Source organism: Oryctolagus cuniculus, chromosome 18 (assembly GCF_964237555.1).
Source record: "Oryctolagus cuniculus chromosome 18, mOryCun1.1, whole genome shotgun sequence".
NCBI lineage: Eukaryota > Metazoa > Chordata > Mammalia > Lagomorpha > Leporidae > Oryctolagus > Oryctolagus cuniculus.
This window is the reverse complement of record NC_091449.1, coordinates 3,307,278-3,327,288: the sequence shown is the minus strand read 5'-3', so window position 1 is coordinate 3,327,288 and position 20,011 is coordinate 3,307,278. Positions and strand designations below refer to the sequence as shown.

The following is a 20,011-nucleotide window of genomic DNA, read 5'->3' as shown; positions in this document are numbered from 1 at the left end:
CGCCGGAAGTGATGCCGCCGGAGGGCCGGGCCGACGAGCGGGGGCCGTCGGGCGCGGCGCGGAGGGGCTGCGCGCGACACTTCCGCTTCCGGCCCGTCGCCGCCTACGGTTGCTTCCCGTTCTCCGGGCAGCTCCCCTCCCCCGCCCGGCTCTCTGCGCCCCTCCCGGGCGGCGGGGCGGCGGGGCCGTCGGCGTGCGGCTGTCCGCGCGTGCGCCGTCGCCCGCGGCCCGGCGCGCGCCCCGCGACACCGAGGCCGACCGGGGCCAGGGGCTGACCGCCATGACCCCCCGCAGCCCGGCGTGAGGAGGGCCCGAGGTGAGCGCAGGGCGGAGCGCGGGGGCGCCGGCCGGGCCGGGCCTCTCCGTCGCCTTTCGGCCTCTGGGTGTGGGGCCTGCGTGCCGGGGCGTGCCGTGCGTGTGTGTCCGAGCCCGCGTCGCTGCGGGCGGTGGTCCGCGATGGCCAGGGTTTCGTGGGTGACTTTGCGGGCTCCTGTGCCTGGAGCCCCCTGTGCGCGCCCCGCGCTGCACGGGCTGCCCTTGTCATTTCGGCCGCCGTGCCTGTCACTTGCAGCCCCCAAGCCGCCGTGCGGGTCGCGGGCCCCAGCGGCTCGGGCCGGGGTCTGCGCCCGCCCTTCCGCGTGCGAGCCGCGGCGGTGGGCGCCGGTGCGGGGCGGCAGCCGCGGGAGTCGCCGAGTCCCTTGAACTCTGGAAGGCCGCCGCCTTGGCAGCGGTGTGTGTGGTCTTGGGCTCGGCGCCCTGCGGGCCCGGGGGTGGCCGTGGCCGGCCCTCTGCGCCTTGTGCGCCCGGCCTGCGTTTGCGGCCAGCTTGCCGGGTGCCGGCGGCTGGGCTGGCCCAGATCAGACCCCAGACTTCGGGGTCTCCCGGTTACGGTCCGGTTCTCCCGTCGTCTTACGTGTCCGCCCCAGGCCTCTCCCTGTGTCAAGGCCACTGGGTTCTCTGTCTTCCCAGCTTGCCGGCTGTGCGTCCCCTGGTCTGTGCCTGTCCCTCCCTCCCTCTCTCCTTCTCACGTCCCTTCCTGGGTGGGCTTGTCCTGGGACCCCGGCCACTTCCTTATAGCTGGTTCCTTCTGTCTCCAGGCCCCAGGCTCTCTGCCCTGAGTTCAGCCGGGAGAGGTGTGCGTGCCCCGGGCGAGGGAGTTCCCTTCTCTGGTCCCCTCCAGGGTGGCGGTGAATCCGGGCGTGGAAGGACAGAGGATACATGGAAAACACCAACGGGCCGGGGCCGTGTGAGTGCTGGGACCTCACTCAGGGTGATGGGTGGGGGGAGGCCGGGGGTCAGGTGTGGCGGGGCCATGTGAGTGCTGGGACCTCACTCAGGGTGATGGGTGGGGGGAGGCCGGGGTGCAGGTGGGCCGGGGCCGTGAGTGCTGGGACCTCACTCAGGGTGATGGGTGGGAGGAGGCCGGGGTGCAGGTGGGCCGGGGCCGTGTGAGTGTGGGACCTCACTCAGGGTGGCCCGGCGCAGGGGGCGGGGGAGGGAGGCCGGGGTTCAGGTGGGCCAGGGCCGTGTGAGTGTGGGACCTCACTCAGGGTGGCCCGGCGCAGGCGGGGGGAGGCCGGGGTGCAGGTGGTTATCTAACCTCTGGGCAGCAGGGTGTTGTGGGAGATAATAATGGCTGAGTGCCCTTATCTCCGCTCCCTGGGCCTCAGGCTCCCACGCCCTCTGCTCGGGGACCTCACTCCTCACTCCTCGTCTGTGCCCCGTGCTGCCACAGCTCCCCTAACCCCTGCCTGGGGAGGCGTTTGGCTCCCACTTTGTTGACTGAGTGAGTTTCCGGGCCAGCCTCTGATGGGAAGAGCTCCCTCCAGTCACGGTGCGCACGGCCCGCCGGGGCTTGTGGTTGGCTTTAGCCGTGCAAGGGGACAGCGTGCGCAGTCACGGGTACTGCCGTGACCCTGGGGCAGCGCCGGGCAGTGAGGCGGAGCCCGTGGGGCGGGGCGGGGTGGAGAGTGCGTGGCAGGCCAGAGGGCCTCGTGGCAGCGCCGGTGGCCTGTGTGTTCCCTGGTTTACCGCATGCACCCCGTTTCACGGCAGAGAGAAGGGAGGCGCAGGTGTTCTCCGCCTGCGGGGGCGCTGGGTCTGGAGGCGCGCGGGCTGCGCCCGGCCCGGCCGGCTGGGGCCCCTGCCTGGCATCTGCCGCTCCGCTGTGCTTCGCTGAGCAGGGGCCTGGCCCGTTTGGGGAACTGAAAGGAGGATGGGAACTTTGAGAGCGGAGGCCGACGGGGTCTCGTCGCTGAGACCCTGAGGGCAGCGGGGAGCCACGGGAGGCGTGGGAGCTCAGGCTCCAGGCAGACCATGTCTGGTTTGTTTCCCAAGGTCCTCTCCCCTCTCAGATGCGGTGAGCTGCCGGCACCCGCCCGCCGCCCCGCCTGCACAGCCCGGGGGGCCCGCGCCCCTCGCCGCGGCCGCCGGGCACCATGTCCACCTCGTCGCTGCGGCGCCAGATGAAGAACATCGTGCACAACTACTCGGAGGCGGAGATCAAGGTCCGCGAGGCCACGAGCAATGACCCCTGGGGCCCGTCCAGCTCGCTCATGTCCGAGATCGCCGACCTCACCTACAACGTCGTGGCCTTCTCCGAGATCATGAGCATGATCTGGAAGCGGCTCAATGACCACGGCAAGAACTGGCGGCACGTGTACAAGGTGGGCGCGGCGCGGCCGGGGCGGGGCGGGGCCGGGGCGGGGCGGGGCGGGGCCGGGTGTTCTGCACTTAGCAGGCAACAGGCAGGACCTTTCTAAAGGTTTTGGGCTTTGTGATTTAAATCTACTTAAAAGTGTTTGTTGTTTGAGAGGCAGAGTGGTGGGGAAAGGGGTAGAAGGGGTAGGGGCAGAGCGAGCGAGCGGTATCCTCCTTCCCCTGCTTCACGCCCCAGATGCCTGAAGCAGCTGAAGCCTGGAGCCCAGAGCACCGGCCGGGTTTCCCGCATGGTGGCAGGGGCCCAGGGTTGAGACATCGTTTGGTGCAGGAAGCTGCGTGGCGGGGTCTTGGACTGGCACCTGTGGGGGTGTGGACTCCCCACGTTGGGGCTCAGCCTGCCGTGCCTCCGTGCCCCCCCTAAGTGACATGCTTGGGCGGCCCACCGGAAGGCGGCCGTCCCTCCTGGGTGTCAGCCCAGTTCCTGTGCTCATGTGTCCCCCCCCATGCCAGCTTCTGAGGGCCATTCGGGGGTGGCCACCTTCAGGGTGGGATGTGCGTCCCGGGCCCTGTCCCGGGGTGGGGGGTCTCACTCCCAGGCTGCACGCTGCTTCCATGGCTGACGCTGGGGCGGCAGAGCCCAGGAGACCAGGTGCAGACAGCGAGTCGGTGAAGGGCGGCGCGGGGGCGCGGCAGCAGGCTGCTGTGCGCTCTGGCCGGGTGCTGCCGGCGTTCGCCACAGCTCACGCTGCGTGCTAGGTAGACCCCCGTTCAGAAAGGGGAAACGAGACGGCGATTTAGAGAACACCGTCAGGGCGTGAACCGTGCTCTGCAAGTGCAGAATTTCTTTCTTTCTTTTTTTTTTTTTAAGGACTTATTTATTTGTTTACTTGAAAGTCAGAGTTACACAGAGAGAGAGAGAGATTGGCCACAACGGCCGGAGCTGCGCTGATCCGATGCCAGGAGCTTCCTCTGGGGCTCCCATGCAGGGCCAGGGGCCCAAGGACCTGGGCCATCTTCTGCTTTCCCAGGCCACAGCACAGAGCTGGATCAGAAATGGAGCAGCCGGATCTTGAACCGGCGCCCATATGGGATGCCGGCACTTCAGGCCAGGGTGTTAACCCGCTGTGCCACAGCGCCGGCCCCTACAAGTGCAGAATTCCCACCGTGTGGGTGATCCTGAGCTACCTGAGAAAGGTTGGTTGGGGTGGGCGTCTGAGCTGGCCGTCACGTGGCTGCTTGGGGTGCCAGCGTCCGGGTGAGAGCACCTGGGCGGAGCCCTGGCTCTGCTCCGGACCCCGCTCCCTGCTGGCGCCCACCTGGGGAGGTGGGATGGAGGGCCCCTGCCAACCACACACGTCCCTGAAGTGAGCTGTGGGTCCTGGCTGTCGTGGACACTCGGGGAGTGAAGTAGTGGATGAAGAGCTCTTTAAGAAAGAAAACCAAAAAACACAAACGCAGCAGAAGTAGCGGCTGGCGGTGTGTTGCTGGGATTCTGCGCGCTCTCGGTTTGTGTGGAGAGAGGTGTGGCCCAGCGTGCCTGCCCTCCTCACCCCGCACACGCGTCTCGGGCCTTGGGCAGCACTCTGGTTCCAGCTGGCCCTGCCTGGGCCCGCCCTGGCGCTCTTCCTCCTGGGGCCGGGGCCTGGGGCCTGGGGCCTGGGGCCTGGAGGCTGGACTCAGCTTCTGGTTGGCGGGACCTGGAGCCAGCCCTTGGACCCCGCCCCCGTGGGAGGAGCAGGTGCGCACGGGCCAGGCCTGTGGCCGCCGCTTGTCCTCTTGGACCTGGCCCCCTGTCTGTCCTCACCTCCAGCCTGCTTGTCTCGCCCATCTTCTGGAGAGAAGGCCCATGCCTGCGGCTCGAGTCCATGCCGTTGCCACACGCTGAGGTCGGGGCACGGGTCAGGGCTCGGGCTGAGTCACAGGTGCAGTCAGTGACTGCTCATTTATGGGGAAGGCCTGGGCGGCGTTTGTGTCGCTGGGAAAAGGCCTGTGCGGAAGTGAGGAGGAGGAGGGTGCTGGGGACCCTGAACTGCACCCCAGGAAGCCCCCCCCCCCGTTGTCCTCCCTGTCACCAGCCTGCCGCAGCCCCCTGATGCTTGGAGCTCCCGCACAGGGTCTGTGGGGTGCTGGTCTGGGCTTTGCTCAGGGGTCCCAGGCTGAGGCTGTGGGTGTGGGGCTCCCGTTCTTGACCTCTGGCCACAGGTGCACGGAGGGAGAGGGAGGTCTCTGCTGGGGGTGCTGTGGGTCAGCAGGCGCTGCTGCAGAGAGCCTGCAGAGCTGGTGCAGGCACGGGGCGGGCTGAGGGGGTCTCCCGGGGTCCACAGCTGGCCAGCTCCCTCAAGCTTCAGTCCCCCTGCTGAAGGGTGGGCACGGAGCCACCATGAGCCGTGGCACTCATCTGGCCCCTTAGAGTCCTTGTGCCGACCCGTGCTGGCACAGGGGAGCCCTCTTTCCTGGTTGATGCATGGGGCAGCCGAGGCCTGGGGAAGGGAGGTGGCTTGCAGGGCTGTGGCGGAGCGAGGTCTGGGCCCACAGCACCAGAGCCCACGTGCCCCTGCCCCGCAGCGCTGCCTGGCTGGCGTCTGTGCGTCGGATCATGCTGGGGAGGAAGGTCAGCTCTGGGGCCCTGTAGGCCAGGGCTCTGCCCGTCCCGCCTGCGTGGCCTGTTCTCCGCCCGTCCCGCCTGCGTGGCCCAGGGCTCTTCCCGTCCCGCCTGCGTGGCCCAGGGCTCTGCCTGTCCCGCCTGCGTGGCCTGTTCTCTGCCTGTCCCGCCTGCGTGCCCTGGGCTCTGCCTGTCCCACTTCCATGGCCCGGGAGCCAAGTCTTGGGGAGCACCTGTGGCCTGTGCAGCCCTCATTGCCCTTGAACCCTCCCCATTACCCAGTGAAGAGGCTGTCTGCTCCCATTCTCCAGGTGAGGAGACTGAGGCACAGAGCAGGTCACGCCCAGGTGCTGCAGAGCCGGAGGCAGAGCCCCACAGCCCCCCCACCCTGACTGCGCCCCAGCCCCCTCTGACCCTGACTGTACCCCCCTGCCCCTGACTGCACCCCAGCCCCCCACCCTGACTGTACCCCAGCCCCCTCTGACCCTGACTGCACCCCAGCCCCCTACTTTGCCCCCCACCCTGACTGCCCCTGCCTGTCTGGGGAGCGCAGGGCCCCAGGCTCTGCTCTGAGCTGGACGTGAGCGCTGGGCGCAGGACTGAAGTGCTGCTGAGTTCGGCTGTGTCCCACGTGGCAGCCTGGGCGGCAGTCCTGGCCGCGCTTCAGTCCTGACTTCCTGCTCTGTGCAGCCTTGGAGGCAGCAGGCGACACACAGCTCCGGTGTTGGGGTCCCTGCCACGTGTGGGACCCCTGGGTTGAGTTACTGGCTCCTGGCTTTGGGCTGACCCAGTGCAGGCCGCTGAGGACATTTGTGGAGGGAACTGGTAGATGGGAGATCTCTCACTGACTGTTTCTGTGTCTCTATTTTTCAGATAAACAATTAGAGAAGGAAATTGGGGGACTGGCCTTGTGACGTGGCTGGTAAAGCTGCTGTCTGCAATGCTGCACCCTTTGTGGGCGCCGGTTCAAGTCCGGGCTGGTCCACTTCCCATCCAGCTCCCTGCGAACGGCTTGGGAAAAGCACTGGAAAGCGGCCCAGTGCTTGGGCCTTGTCACCTGCGTGGGTGAAGCTCCTGGCCTCGCCCTGGCCCAGCCCCAGCTGGTGTTGCCATCTGGGGAGGGAACCAGTGGATGGAAGGTCCTTTGTAAATTTTATTTTTTTTTTAAGATTTATTTATTTGAAAGAGTTACACAAAGAAAGGAGAGGCAGAGAGAGAGAGAGGTCTTCCATCTGTTGGTTCACTCCCCAGTTGGCCACAATGACCGAAGTTGCGCTGATCTGAAGCCAGGAGCCAAGAGCTTCTTCCAGGTCTCCCATGCGGGTGCAGAGCCCCAAGGACTTGGGCCATCCTCCGCTGCTTTTCCAGGCCACAGCAGAGAGCTGGAGCAGCCGGACTTGAACCAACGCCGGCACTGCAGGCAGTGGCTTTACCTGCTATGCTACAGCGCCAGCTTCTGTCTCTCTAACTCTGACTTTCAAGTAAAAAACATCTTTAAAGGAAAAAAAAAAAGAACACATAGGGGGTCAGGAACCTGGCCCACAGGCCAGATCCCAGCCACCTGGGGGACACAGCCAGGGCCGCCCTCTGCTGCCGAGTGCTCAGAGCGGCGAGCAGACGCCTGAAACCGACCTACTGCCCCGGCCTGTGCGGGAAGCCCGCTGACCCTGGCTTAAACTAGTTCACTCTGACACAGCAGGACGTCCTTCTTTCGTTGTCTTTTTTTAAAGTTTGTTTTGATTTATTTGAGTGGCAGAGAGAGATCTTCCATCCCCAGTTGGCTTCCCACATGCCTGCAGTAGTTGGGGCTGGGCAGGCCAAGCCGGGAGCTCGTTCTGGTCTCCCCGTGGGTGCCCGGGTCACCACTGCAGTCTCCCAGGCCCTGTTCGCAGGGAGCTGGCGTCGGGCGCGGAGCTGGGCCTTGAACCGTGCGCGCTGCATGCGTGCGGCTGTGCTAACCGGCAGCCTGACCGGGACCAGACGCCTGCTGCTGCTCCCGTCTCCCTTTGTTTCGGTGGCTGAGTGTGAGTTTGCCCGTTTCACTGGGGAAGCCTGTTTGGTTCACAGCCCTAAAATCCGGCGAGCTCGGGAAATGGAAAATTTTCTGTGACGCGTGTGGCGCAGAGCCTACGTGGACGGGGGCGAGGTCCCCGTGCGTCATGGCTGCTGCCGTACTCCTGCTCAAGGGCTCGCTTAGGTGAGGGGTGTGAGCGCTGCTGGTGCGCACTTGGGCGGCCTGGGCGCGGTGCTGGGCGGCTTCCTCTGCGGCCTGGGGATGCGTGCCGGTGCTCTCCTGCCCTCTCCACCTGGAGGGCCGGCTGGGCTCTGCTCCCTGACGACTCTCCCTGGACCCCTGACCAGGTCGGTGCACTGGCGCCTGCTGCCTCTTGCTGGCCTCTGCTCCGCTTGAGGGCGTGGCGGCTCTGGGAGCCCCAGAGGCCCCTGCAGCATCCAGGCCCCAGTGCAGCCTGGGAGAGCTGGGGCCCTGGCCTGCTCTGTGCATGGGGCTTGAGCCCAGGTCAGGAGGAGTGACAGAACCCCTGCTGAGTGGTGTGTTCCCCTGCACTGCCTTGGTTAGGAGGGAGCTGTCCCCACGTCATGGACACAGAAGGCGGCAGCAGCGCTCCTGGGACCCGCCCACCACCTGCCCCATGCTCTGTGTCCACGTGTCCTGTCCTGGGCCAACGCCGGGCCTGGCTCCTGCTCCTGACCCCCTGCCCTGGGCTGACGCCAGGCCTGGCTCCTGCTCCTGACCCTGTGCTCTGTGTCTGCACATCTGTCCCTGGGCCGACGCCAGGCCTGGCTCCTGCTCTTGACCCTGCGATCTGTGTCTGTGTGTCTGTCCCTGGCTGACGCCGGGCCTGGCTCCTGCTCCTGACCCTGCGATCTGTGTCTGCACGTCCGTCCCTGGCCGACGCTGGGCCTGGCTCCTGCTCTTGGCCATGGTTCCCAGGATCTCCCTACCCCCCACTCCCCACCCGCCCTGTGCTCTGTGTCCGTGCGTCCATCCCTGGCCGACGCCGGGCCTGGCTCCTGCTCCTGACCCCGTGCTCTGTGTCTGTGCGTCTGTCCCTGGCTAACGCCGGGCCTGGCTCCTGCTCCTGGCGGCAGCTGTCCACCTCGGTGGTGTCAGTTCCCTCGTCAGTGTGCGGTGTCACGTTCAGCAGTGAAGCCCCGTGTCGGAGTCCTAGGACAGCAGACGGCAGCCTGAGGTGCTCTCCCGCGCGGTGTAACTCCGGGAGCAGTGGACTGTGGCTCTGTGCCCGCGTGAGGCCCAGGCGCCGTCTCTTCTTGGTTACTTGGATCGTGGCGGCGCTCGGTCCTCGGCGTCGTTCTGGGCGCAGAGCCGGAGGGGACCGCCCCACACACACGTCTGGAGCCGGGTGCCGTGAGTGTGCGCGTGGTCTCAGGGCTGTCCCCGCATCTGCCCGCTGCAGGCCATGACGCTGATGGAGTACCTCATCAAGACGGGCTCGGAGCGCGTGTCGCAGCAGTGCAAGGAGAACATGTACGCCGTGCAGACGCTGAAGGACTTCCAGTACGTGGACCGCGACGGGAAGGACCAGGGCGTGAACGTGCGCGAGAAGGCCAAGCAGCTGGTGGCCCTGCTGCGGGACGAGGACCGCCTGCGGGAGGAGCGCGCCCACGCGCTCAAGACCAAGGAGAAGCTGGCGCAGACCGCCACGGGTGAGGCCCCCGCAGCGTGGACCGCGCCTCCTCACCTGCACCCTGTGCCTGCCCTTCCCCGGGACCTGCCCCGCAGCGCTGCGCCCCCTCGTGCCTCTTGGCTCACGCTGCGGGCCCTGGAATCGAGGGTTCCTTCTGATCCCACACATGCTAGCCGGACGCCGCCTCACTGCTGGGGTGTAGGCCCCAAGCGCGGTCCCGTCCGAGAGTGCCCAGTGCCCTGGCCTAGGGCTCCTCAGGTGTGGGCTCAGGGGGCGCGGGAGAGCGTGGCCTGGGCAGGCGCAGAAGGAAGGCAGGGCTGGGGCGCAGGGGCCCCAGAGTCACAGCCCCCAAGGCCTCTGGGTCTCTTTTTGTCTTGTTGTTTGAGTTGTTTGGGAGTGAGCGAGAAGAGCTCCAGTGGCCCATGCACTCAGTGACTGGGGCCCAGCAGCCGGGACCTCACCAGGCATCCACGCGAGGGCCTCAGGGAGGAGTGGTAGCAGCTGGAGACGCCAAGCAGAGGCTGCCTCTCTGGCTTCGCTGGCGTGGGCTGGTCCAGGCCCCTGGAGCCCTGCCGTGGCTCTGCAGGCTGGGTTCTCGATTCCCCACAGTCTGACACTCTCTTTCCTTCAGTTGGTAGGCCAGCCCTGGCCTAGGACAGGCTGTGTGGAGGGGCTGGGGGAAGAGTGGGGCTGTTAAGGGCCTGCAGGCCTGAGCCCGAGGAGCACCAAGGTTGGTGTTGTGGTCACAGCAGGCTCCGCTGTGGTCACGGGCAGGCCCCGCCGCCGCCTCCTGCGACTGCCTTGGTGCCTTTGTCAGCTGACATGTCGGGCGGGGCTTGGAGGTTTAAGGGTAGAGAGTAAGAGAGGGCCACAGATGCCCCCTGGAGCTGCTTGTGCAGCCGGCCCTGCAGGGACACTCACTGTTCTGGCCTGAGAGGTCCCCGCCAGGGACAGGAGCCGGAGCCTAGGTGCGCGGTGTCAGCCGAGCTGACGCACCTTGCCCGTGGCGGGGGGAAGTGGGGAGGGCAGGGTCCACTCTGGGCTGGCAGCAGGGCATGGGGCAGAGTGGGGGTTGGTGAGGCGCTGGCTGTGGAGGCGGAGGCGTCCCAGCCTGGCCACAGTCCATGCTCGTGTCCTGGCTCCCTTTCTCTTCCTCTCCCTGGAACCCACTGCCCTGCCCAGCCAGGCCCGGGACCCCGCCGTCTGCGGGACACCCCCTCCGGAGCTCCAGCTTTCCCTGCTGGAGGCCCTGGACTGTGGCAGCCCCAGCCAGGGCCCGGGGGCACCGCTGTCAGCAGATGCCCAGCCCTGGACCCTGCCCGTCCGCCTTGGTCTCCCTGGCCCTTGTCCCATCTCTGCCTCTGGAGGCCTGGGGTGTGGGCACGGAGGGGCTTGGAAACGGAAGCCCTGTCTGGGTCCTCGGTCTCACCCTGTCCCCCTCCCCAGCCTCCTCTGCAGCTGTGGGCTCCGGGCCCCCGCCCGAGGCTGAGCAGGCCTGGCCGCAGAGCAGCGGGGAGGAGGAGCTACAGCTCCAGCTGGCCCTGGCCATGAGCAAGGAGGAGGCCGACCAGGTACGGGCGCCACCGCATCACGGCGGCTGTGCGTGCGCCTTCTGTCCTGCCGTCCTGTCTCATACCATCACCGCCCCTGCCCGCCTCTCTCTGCCCTCTCCCTGCTGCTTCTGCAGGTCGACTCCCAGGCCTGGTCCTGCTCTCGTCCCTCCTCCTCCCGTGGGAGCCTGGCCTGCCCCGCCCCGCCCCAGGCTCGGGGCCTTGCTCTCCCTCTGCCTGTTGGCCAGCTCTGTCTGCGGCCCCGCCCGGCCCTCACTCTCTCTCTCCCCAGCCCCCATCCTGCGGCCCCGAGGACGACGTCCAGCTCCAGTTGGCCCTTAGTTTGAGCCGAGAGGAGCACGACAAGGTCAGAGCAGCCTCCCCGCCCTTCCCGGCCCCCAGGACCCTCCCTCAGCCCCAGCCCTCGGTGCCCACGGGCAGCCCTCAGCACCTTAGCCGCAGGAGCCTGTGGACGCCGGGAGAGGGGCTGTCCACCTGCCCCGCTTGCCACGGCTGCTCCGCCTCAGCGGGGCCAGGCAGGGCGCCCCTCGGGGCTCCACCCCCCGGCCTGCCCTCTCCCTCGCGTCTCACCCCTTCCATACATCGTGCCGACCCCGTGTCAGTGTGTCGGGGCGGGAGGCGGGGGCTGGGCGGCCGTGCCTGCTGCGCGCCGGCTGACGTCCTGGCTGGTGGTGGCTGCGCCCTTGCAGGAGGAGCGGATCCGGCGCGGGGACGACCTGAGGCTGCAGATGGCGATTGAGGAGAGCAAGCGGGAGACGGCGGGCCAGGAGGAGGTGAGTGGGAGGCGCCCTGCCCGCTTCCCGGTGCCTCTGTGGTCAGTGGGAGCGCATTGTTCTCCTTGGGGCTTGGAGCCCGGCCAAGCGAAGTGAGGGAGGGTGTGGCCCCACCAGGCGTCGGGGGAAGGGTGCAGGGGCTCCCTGTCCTCTCACCTTCTTGGGCTCCTGCCGTCCGGGAGCAGGACAGGTGGGGCCCCGCCCCCAGTCTCCTTTCTGCCCTTGGTGTGTCCTTGGCGCATCTGGGCTGTGTGGGTGTGCAGCAGACCTCCCCAGAGCTCACTCCCTGCCGGCTCTGTCACGTTTCAGCTCTGTGACTGGCAGTTCAGTCTGAGGGCACACCGTGTGGCTTCATGCTCCGGCCCCCCCACCGCTTCTCCATCTCCTCTCTGTGCTGACCCAGTGGACACCCCCCACTGCCTTCCCCGTCTCCTCTCTGTGCTGACCCAGTGGACATCCCCAGCGCCTTCCCCATCTCATCTCTGTGCCGACCCAGTGGACACCCCCCAGCGCCTTCCCCGTCTCATCTCTGTGCTGACCCAGTGGGCGCCAGTGCTGCCCTGTGTGGGCCACCCTCCCACCTTCCCCGTCTCATCTCTGTGCTGACCCAGTGGACACCCCCCAGCGCCTTCCCCGTCTCATCTCTGCTGACCCAGTGGACACCCCGCAGCGCCTTCCCCGTCTCCTCTCTGTGCTGACCCAGTGGACACCCCCTAATGCCTTCCCTGTCTCATCTCTGTGCTGACCCAGTGGGCGCCAGCGCCTTCCCCATCTCATCTCTGTGCCGACCCAGTGGACACCCCCGAGCGCCTTCCCCATCTCCTCTCTGTGCCGACCCAGTGGACATCCCCCTACTGCCTTCCCTGTCTCATCTCTGTGCTGACCCAGTGGACATCCCCCAGCGCCTTCCCCATCTCATCTCTGTGCCGACCCAGTGGACACCCCCCTACTGCCTTCCCTGTCTCATCTCTGTGCTGACCCAGTGGACATCCCCCAGCGCCTTCCCTGTCTCATCTCTGCTGACCCAGTGGACACCCCGCAGCGCCTTCCCCGTCTCCTCTCTGTGCTGACCCAGTGGACACCCCCTAATGCCTTCCCTGTCTCATCTCTGTGCTGACCCAGTGGGCGCCAGCGCCTTCCCCATCTCATCTCTGTGCCGACCCAGTGGACACCCCCCCACCTTCCCCGTCTCATCTCTGTGCTGACCCAGTGGGCGCCAGCGCTGCCCTGTGTGGGCCACCCCCTCACCTTCCCCATCTCATCTCTGTGCCGACCCAGTGGACACCCCCGAGCGCCTTCCCCATCTCCTCTCTGTGCCGACCCAGTGGACATCCCCCTACTGCCTTCCCTGTCTCATCTCTGTGCTGACCCAGTGGACATCCCCCAGCGCCTTCCCCATCTCATCTCTGTGCCGACCCAGTGGACACCCCCCTACTGCCTTCCCTGTCTCATCTCTGTGCTGACCCAGTGGACACCCCCCAGCGCCTTCCCCATCTCTGTGCTGACCCAGTGGACACTCCCCACTGCTTTCCCCGTCTCCACTCTGTGCCAACTCAGTGGGCGCCAGCGCTGCCCTATGTGGGCCACCCCCCACCTTCCCCGTCTCATCTCTGCTGACCCAGTGGACACCCCCCAGCGCCTTCCCTGTCTCATCTCTGTGCTGACCCAGTGGACACCCCCCAGCGCCTTCCCCGTCTCATCTCTGTGCCGACCCAGTGGACACCCCCCAGCGCCTTCCCCGTCTAATCTCTGTGCTGACCCAGTGGACACCCCCCACCTTCCCTGTCTCATCTCTGTGCTGACCCAGTGGACACCCCCCCACCTTCCCCGTCTCATCTCTGTGCTGACCCAGTGGGCGCCAGCGCTGCCCTGTGTGGGCTACCCCCTCACCTTCCCCATCTCATCTCTGTGCTGACCCAGTGGACACCCCCCAGCTCTTCCCCGTCTCATCTCTGTGCCGACCCAGTGGACACCCCCCAGCGCCTTCCCCGTCTCATCTCTGTGCTGACCCAGTGGACACCCCCCAGCGCCTTCCCCGTCTCATCTCTGTGCTGACCCAGTGGACACCCCCCACCTTCCCCGTCTCCTCTCTGTGCTGACCCAGTGGACACCCCCCAGCGCCTTCCCCGTCTCCTCTCTGTGCTGACCCAGTGGACACTCCCCACCTTCCCTGTCTCATCTCTGTGCTGACCCAGTGGACACCCCCCCACCTTCCCCGTCTCATCTCTGTGCTGACCCAGTGGGCGCCAGCGCTGCCCTGTGTGGGCCACCCCCTCACCTTCCCCATCTCATCTCTGTGCTGACCCAGTGGACACCCCCCAGCGCCTTCCCCGTCTCATCTCTGTGCTGACCCAGTGGGTGCCAGTGCCGCCCTGTGGGAAAGGCTGGGAGCTGGCCTGGCCTTGCTACCTGCTGCTGTTCAGAGCAGGTTGTGGGAACGGCCCCTACTTGGAGGGGTGGGGGTGGGGCTCCCTCCCCGGAATGGGCAGTGGGTAGATTGTCATGGGCCATGGGACCCCCTGTGGCTCTTTTGACAGGTGGAAAGGCCTGCCTAGGCCGGTGTTAGCCGGAAGGTTCTCGGACCAGGGCAGAACGGTGGGGAGTGAGATGGTGGTGCCCACCTTGCCTGCCTCCATTGGGTGCCCTGGGACAAGACTCAGTTCCTCTCTCCTCTTGGGGCCCTTTGTGGGTGTGGGTGTTGGGGGGAATTCCACTCCAGGGGAAAGGGACTCTGGTCAGCTGGGCCCAGTCCTGTGCTCACCCCCAGAACTTGGGTGCTGCTTGAGTGAGTGTGTGTGTGTGTACATGTCCTGTCCTGTGTGCACTGCAGAGCTGGGGCGCACGTGTGTGTGTGTGTGTGTGTGTACTGCAGAGCTGGGGTGTCTGTGTGTGCACTGCAGAGCTGGGGTGTGTGTGCACTGCAGAGCTGGTGTGTGTGTGTGTGTGTACTGCAGAGCTGGGGTGTGTCTGTGTGTGTGTGTGTGCAGAGCTGGGGCATTTGTATGTGTGTGTACTGCAGAGCTGGGGTGTCTGTGTGTGTGTGTGTGCAGAGCTGGGGTGTGTGTGTGTGCAGAGCTGGGGTGTCTGTGTGTGTGTGCACTGCAGAGCTGGGGCGTGTGTGTGTGTGTGCACTGCAGAGCTGGGGCGTCTGTGTGTCTGTGTGTGTGTGCACTGCAGAGCTGGGGCGTGTGTGTGTGTGTGCACTGCAGAGCTGGGGCGTCTGTGTGTGCACTGCAGAGCTGGTGTGTGTGTGTGTGTGTGCGCACTGCAGAGCTGGGGCGTCTGTGTGTCTGTGTGTGTGTGCACTGCAGAGCTGGGGCGTGTGTGTGTGTGTGCACTGCAGAGCTGGGGCGTCTGTGTGTGTGTGCACTGCAGAGCTGGTGTGTGTGTGTGTGTGTGCGCACTGCAGAGCTGGGGCGTCTGTGTGTCTGTGTGTGTGTGCACTGCAGAGCTGGGGCGTCTGTGTGTCTGTGTGTGTGTGCACTGCAGAGCTGGGGCGTGTGTGTGTGTGCACTGCAGAGCTGGGGCGTCTGTGTGTGTGTGCACTGCAGAGCTGGGGTGTGTCTGTGTGTGTGTGTGCGCAGAGCTGGGGCATTTGTATGTGTGTGTACTGCAGAGCTGGGGTGTCTGTGTGTGTGTGTGTGCAGAGCTGGGGCGTCTGTGTGTGTGTGCACTGCAGAGCTGGGGCGTCTGTGTGTGTGTGCACTGCAGAGCTGGGGCGTGTGTGTGTGTGTGCGCACTGCAGAGCTGGGGCGTCTGTGTGTGTGTGCACTGCAGAGCTGGGGCATCTGTGTGTGTGTGTGTGCACTGCAGAGCTGGGGCATCTGTGTGTGTGTGTGTGCACTGCAGAGCTGGGGCGTCTGTGTGTGTGTGCACTGCAGAGCTGGGGCATCTGTGTGTGTGTGTGTGCACTGCAGAGCTGGGGCGTCTGTGTGTGTGTGCACTGCAGAGCTGGGGCGTGTGTGTGTGTGTGCACTGCAGAGCTGGGGCGTCTGTGTGTGTGCACTGCAGAGCTGGGGTGTGTGTGTGTGTGTGTGTGCAGAGCTGGGGCGTGTGTGTGTGTGCGCAGAGCTGGGGTGTGTGTGTGTGCACTGCAGAGCTGGGGTGTGTGTGTGTGTGTGTGTGTGTGTGCACGGCCTGTCCTGTGTGTGTGTGCACTGCAGAGCTGGGGCATGTGTGTGTGCACTGCAGAGCTGGGGCATCTGTGTGTCTGTGTGTGTGTGCACTGCAGAGCTGGGGCGTCTGTGTGTCTGTGCACTGCAGAGCTGGGGCGTGTGTGTGTGTGTGCAGAGCTGGGGCGTCTGTGTGTGTGTGCACTGCAGAGCTGGGGCGTCTGTGTGTGTGTGTGTGCACTGCAGAGCTGGGGCGTGTGTGTGTGTGTGTGTGTGTGTGTGCACGGCCTGTCCTGTGTGTGTGTGCCGAGTGGGCAGTAGGGAGGTGGATGGAAGGAGGCATCCAGTTCCATGGGTTGGGGGGACCACCTAGTTCCTTGGGGGGGCAGAGGTGAGCAGATGGGGGATGCTTAAGGTGGGGGCCGCGCAGGTGTCTGCAGGGCTGGCTCGGGCCCTCTCCGTCATCCTGCCCCGGCTCCAGCCAGGGCTGGCTGGGACTTGGGGGCGTCTCTCTCCCGTGCCCTCACGCTCCCCTCTGTCTCCTGCTGTAGTCGTCCCTCATGGATCTCGCTGACGTCTTCACAGCCCCAGCGCCTCCACCGGCCTCTGACCCCTGGGGGGGCCCAGCACCCATGGCTACCGCCATGCCCACGGCTGCCCCCGCCTCGGACCCGTGGGGGGGACCCGCTGTCCCTCCAGCTGCTGATCCCTGGGGCGGCCCAGCCCCCACGCCGGCTGCTGGGGACCCCTGGAGGCCTGCTGCCCCCGCAGGGCCCTCTGTGGACCCTTGGGGAGGGAGCTCGGCCCCCGCAGCTGGAGAGGGGCCCACACCTGACCCGTGGGGAAGCTCTGATGGTGAGTTCCCGACGCCCGTGTGCCAGGCGGGGGGTGGTGCCCTGGGTGCCCTGGGGTGGGGCTCAGGAGAGGGCATGGGATGGGGACCTGTAGGGAGACACTGCTCAGCCGTGGGGCGGAGAGGTCAAGCCAGAGCCTTGTGAGGGGCGGTGGAGCACAGCGGGCCAGGGGCCCTGCTGGGTGAGGGGCGGGGAGAGGTGCAGCAGCGGGACCTGGTGAGGGGCGGTGGAGCCCAGCGGGCTAGGCGCCCTGCTGGGTGAGGGGCGGGGAGAGGTGCAGCAGCGGGGCCTTGTGTGTGAGAGCCCGGGGCTGGGGAAGGCTCCTGGGGAGAAGACGAGCACCTGGAGGTGGGCCTCGGGAGGTCTTGGGTCTGAGTGGCAGGCGAGGGTGCTAGCCCTGCTGTGCCTCCGTGGTCACCCAGGAGGGGCCTCGCTCAGTGGACCCCCGGCCTCTGACCCCTGGGCACCGGCTCCAGCCTTCTCAGACCCCTGGGGGGGCTCCCCTGCCAAGCCGAGCACCAACGGCACTGCAGGTACGAGGTGGCTCCGGGCCTGGGGGTGGGGGTGAGAGTGGCCGTCCCGGGTCCTGAGGCACAGACGCGGGAAGGAGATGGGGGTCGGAGGAGGGCAGGTGCTAAGTGGAGCCTCCCGCCCCTGCCACCCCCACAGCAGCTGGGGGCTTTGACCCAGAGCTCGATGAGTTCTCTGACTTCGACCGGCTCCGCACGGCCCTGCCAACCTCTGGGAGCAGCACAGGTGAGCCCCCTGCCCCCTCAGTGCAGCCTTCGGGCCGGATGTGAGGGTGAAGCGTTCGGTGGACGGAGCCATCCGTGCGTCTGTCTGTCTTGTGTGTGAGGCAGGTGGATGGAGATCCCACACCCGTTGGTTCACTCCCCAAACGCCCGCAGCGGCTGGGGCTGGGCCAGGCTGAAACCAGGGCCCGGAGCGGCACCCAGGTCCCACCAGGCGGCAGCGCCAGCTCCAGTCATCCCTGCCGCGCCCCAGGCTGTGCACTGGCAGGAAGCTGGGTTTTAAGTGGCGCCTTAGCCGCTGCCCCACCTGCAGTGGGCAGAGAAGAGCGGCTTTGTTTTGAGTAATCGTGTATTCAGAGAAAGCGTCTAGAAGTGGCACAGAGAATTGTCCTTTTGAGATTTCCCCCTTGAAGGCCGGCCTCTGACGACCAGAGTCTGGGGGGCGGCCCCAGCAGGCGTCCTGCTGGCTACAGGGCCTGGCCGTGCGGGCGGCTGGGTAGCCCCCCGGCTCTGCAGGCTGCCCCTCTCTTGGCAGTGACCTGTTGGGGAGTGGGTGGGAACCCCACTTCAGAGAGTCTTAGGAGGCTGTTGTCAGCGCCTGTTGGAGCTGAGCACCCGTGTCCAGGCCCACGCGGTGCACAGGAGCTCGGGGCAGGGCAAGCGCCTGGCAGTGCTGCCCGGCACGCTGCCCGAGGGGCGACCGGGCCGACTTCCGGCCTGCCGTACTTCGCCGTCCCGGCCCTGCCCGGCGCGGATCCGTGGGGGTTCTCAGGTGCAGTCTGCAGCTGTCGCCACACCCCCCTGTTGCTCTGCATGGAGGGGCCTCCTGGGCCGTGAGCAGCCCCCGCTTTCCCTGCTGGGTGCAGACGGCCCAGGGTTCCCCCAGACAGGCTGCTGCGGGGTGTAGATAGGGCCCTGGCGTCAGAGCCACCCCACTGAGTCTAGGCCTTGCCTGAAGGCCACCCCTGCCCCTCAGGGCCTCCCCCAGTGCTCTTGGCCCAGCGGCCCCTCAGCCGCACCCTCTGTCTCCCCTCTGCTCCCCTGCTGTAGTCTCCCTCTGAGCCCCTCTTCTGGTTCCTTCCAGGCGAGTTGGAGCTGCTGGCAGGAGAGGTGCCCGCCCGCAGCCCTGGGGCATTCGACTTGACTGGGGTCGGGGGGTCTCTGGCTGAGGCTGTGGGGAGCCCCCCGCCTGCAGCCACCCCCACCCCCACGCCCCCCACACGGAAGACACCGGAGTCATTCCTGGGGCCTAATGCAGCCCTGGTGGACCTGGACTCGCTGGTGAGCCGGCCAGGCCCCACACCGCCAGGAGCCAAGGCCTCCAACCCCTTCCTGCCAAGCGGTGAGTGTGGCTCATGCCCTGGGTGCTCCCTGTGGGTGCTCCCTGTGGGTCCCGCCGGAGCAGGTGCCTTGTGGGGCTGGGAGGAGACAGGCTGGGCAGGCCAGCGCCTGCTGACCCCTGACCCCTGTGCTGTGTTCTGTCCTTTCTGTCCTGCAGGAGCCCCCGCTGCCGGCCCCTCCGTCACCAACCCCTTCCAGCCAGCGCCCCCTGCGACGCTCACCCTGAACCAGCTCCGCCTCAGCCCTGGGCCCCCGCTCCCTGGGGCACCACCCACCTACATCTCTCCCCTTGGTGGGGGCCCCGGCCTACCGCCCATGATGCCCCCGGGCCCGCCGGCCCCCAACACTAACCCGTTCCTCCTATAATCCAGGGCAGGCCCCCCATCTGCTCCCTGGGAGATCAGTGTTGTGAGTGCATGTGACACGGGGGACCCCCACCCCAGAGCCCTCCCCCTCCTGGGGCCCACTCACACTACACTCTCTTCCTGCATCCCCCAGCCCATCTCCCCCGGCGAGAAACTGGACATGAGGGGGAGGGGCAGGGGCGCTGGCTAGAGGAGGACCCCTTTCCCGTGGCATTAGAAGGGGGAGGGATAGCTGGGGTCCCCCCCACTCCCCTCCCTCCCAAATCCAGCCCCCCAATCAGTGTTTGAGCCTCCCCGTCCCCTCTGCACCCCTCGGTGAACCCTTGGTGATGATTTTGGCAACTTGGGGAATAAACGACGATTCTCGCGGGTGTGGCTCCCGGAATTCCCATGCAGGACTCGTGTGTCCCTCCGGGCCCGGGATGGCATCCAGTGTGCCCCTGGGTGGCAGCTGCTCGTCCTCAGAGACAGGTGTCCCTGAGCCTTCCAGCTCCTGGGGTGGGAGAGGGCTGAGGCCTGCAGAGTTGCAGCCACCCACCCCTCATCAGGCCCCACCGGCCCCACCCAGGGGAGCCGATGGGGTTCAGACGCCTGAGACGGATGGGCTGAGGTCACATCTGGGGAGCGCCATCCTGAGGGAAGCCTTGGTCACCCAGTGAGGCACACGGCGTGGTGTGGCAGTCTCCAGCCCTGGGGGCCAGCCGTGCCCAGTACAGCCCACAGGTGCTCTGGCCACGCGTAGGTGAGGTCCTGCGCTGATTGCTCAGACTGGGAGAGGGGGAGGTGGTGCCATCCCGGGGGCTCTTGGCATGGTCGCGGAGGCACCCAGGCCAGCTGGTGGAGGAGGAGGACGTGACCCTTAGGATGGTGAGGGCCGGGTCCCCCCGATGGGCAGGGCTGGCACCACAGCACCACGGGTGTGTATGACACCCTGGACAGCCCTGGGATACCCCAGTGGCTCATATGGGGTGCAGAGTGAACGAGTGTCTAGGGACAGAGTTCCAGGCTGTTGGTGTCAGGGCCGGTTTGAGGCCCGGCTCAGAAACCCGCCCTCCTGCAGACCAGGGTGTCGAGGGGGTTGTGCGGGGCCAGCTGATGGGTTCTGGAGCTCCACCTGGGGTGGCTGCCTCAGGATGCAGCCCCTGGAGGCCACGGTCACCTGGGAGGGCAGCCCCCTTTCTCCTGGAGGAAGTGGGAGGGCTGCCGTCCCTGCCCGGCGCAGGGGGGCGGGGGCGGGGCCGGCCCTCCGGGGTGCCTGTGTCTTCCACAGAGGAGTGAAGCCTTTGCTGAGGGGGGGGGCAGTAGTGTAACC

At 66.8% G+C, this 20,011-nt stretch overlaps 1 protein-coding gene across 11 annotated transcripts; it reads left to right on the top strand.

Moving 5' to 3' along the window:
• Positions 1-18: 18 nt before the first annotated feature.
• EPN1 (epsin 1) lies at positions 19-19,090 on the top strand. 11 transcript variants are annotated; one of them, XM_070063594.1, is made up of 13 exons: positions 45-316; positions 1,098-1,246; positions 1,671-1,786; positions 2,338-2,666; positions 8,701-8,950; positions 10,378-10,502; positions 10,774-10,848; positions 11,192-11,275; positions 15,939-16,242; positions 16,664-16,774; positions 16,911-16,997; positions 18,078-18,335; positions 18,492-19,090. In XM_070063594.1, exons 4-13 carry the CDS (start codon positions 2,439-2,441, stop codon positions 18,698-18,700), a joined length of 1,731 nt encoding a protein of 576 aa, XP_069919695.1. In that variant the 5' UTR covers positions 45-316; positions 1,098-1,246; positions 1,671-1,786; positions 2,338-2,438; the 3' UTR covers positions 18,701-19,090. The 11 variants fall into 11 exon arrangements, with proteins under 11 accessions (XP_069919693.1, XP_069919695.1, XP_069919696.1 ...); XM_070063597.1 differs by having other exon boundaries at positions 165-316; positions 1,181-1,246; XM_070063592.1 differs by lacking the exon at positions 1,671-1,786 and having other exon boundaries at positions 19-316.
• The last annotated feature ends 921 nt before the right edge of the window (positions 19,091-20,011 follow it).

Excerpts from the sequence above, each read along its gene's own strand:
- EPN1 (XM_070063592.1), top strand. The coding sequence starts at position 2,439 with ATGTCCACCTCGTCGCTGCGGCGCCAGATGAAGAACATCGTGCACAAC. Across the intron at positions 2,667-8,700 it reads ACTGGCGGCACGTGTACAAG|GCCATGACGCTGATGGAGTA; the intron begins GTGGGCGCGGCG and ends TGCCCGCTGCAG. Across the intron at positions 11,276-15,938 it reads AGACGGCGGGCCAGGAGGAG|TCGTCCCTCATGGATCTCGC; the intron begins GTGAGTGGGAGG and ends CTCCTGCTGTAG.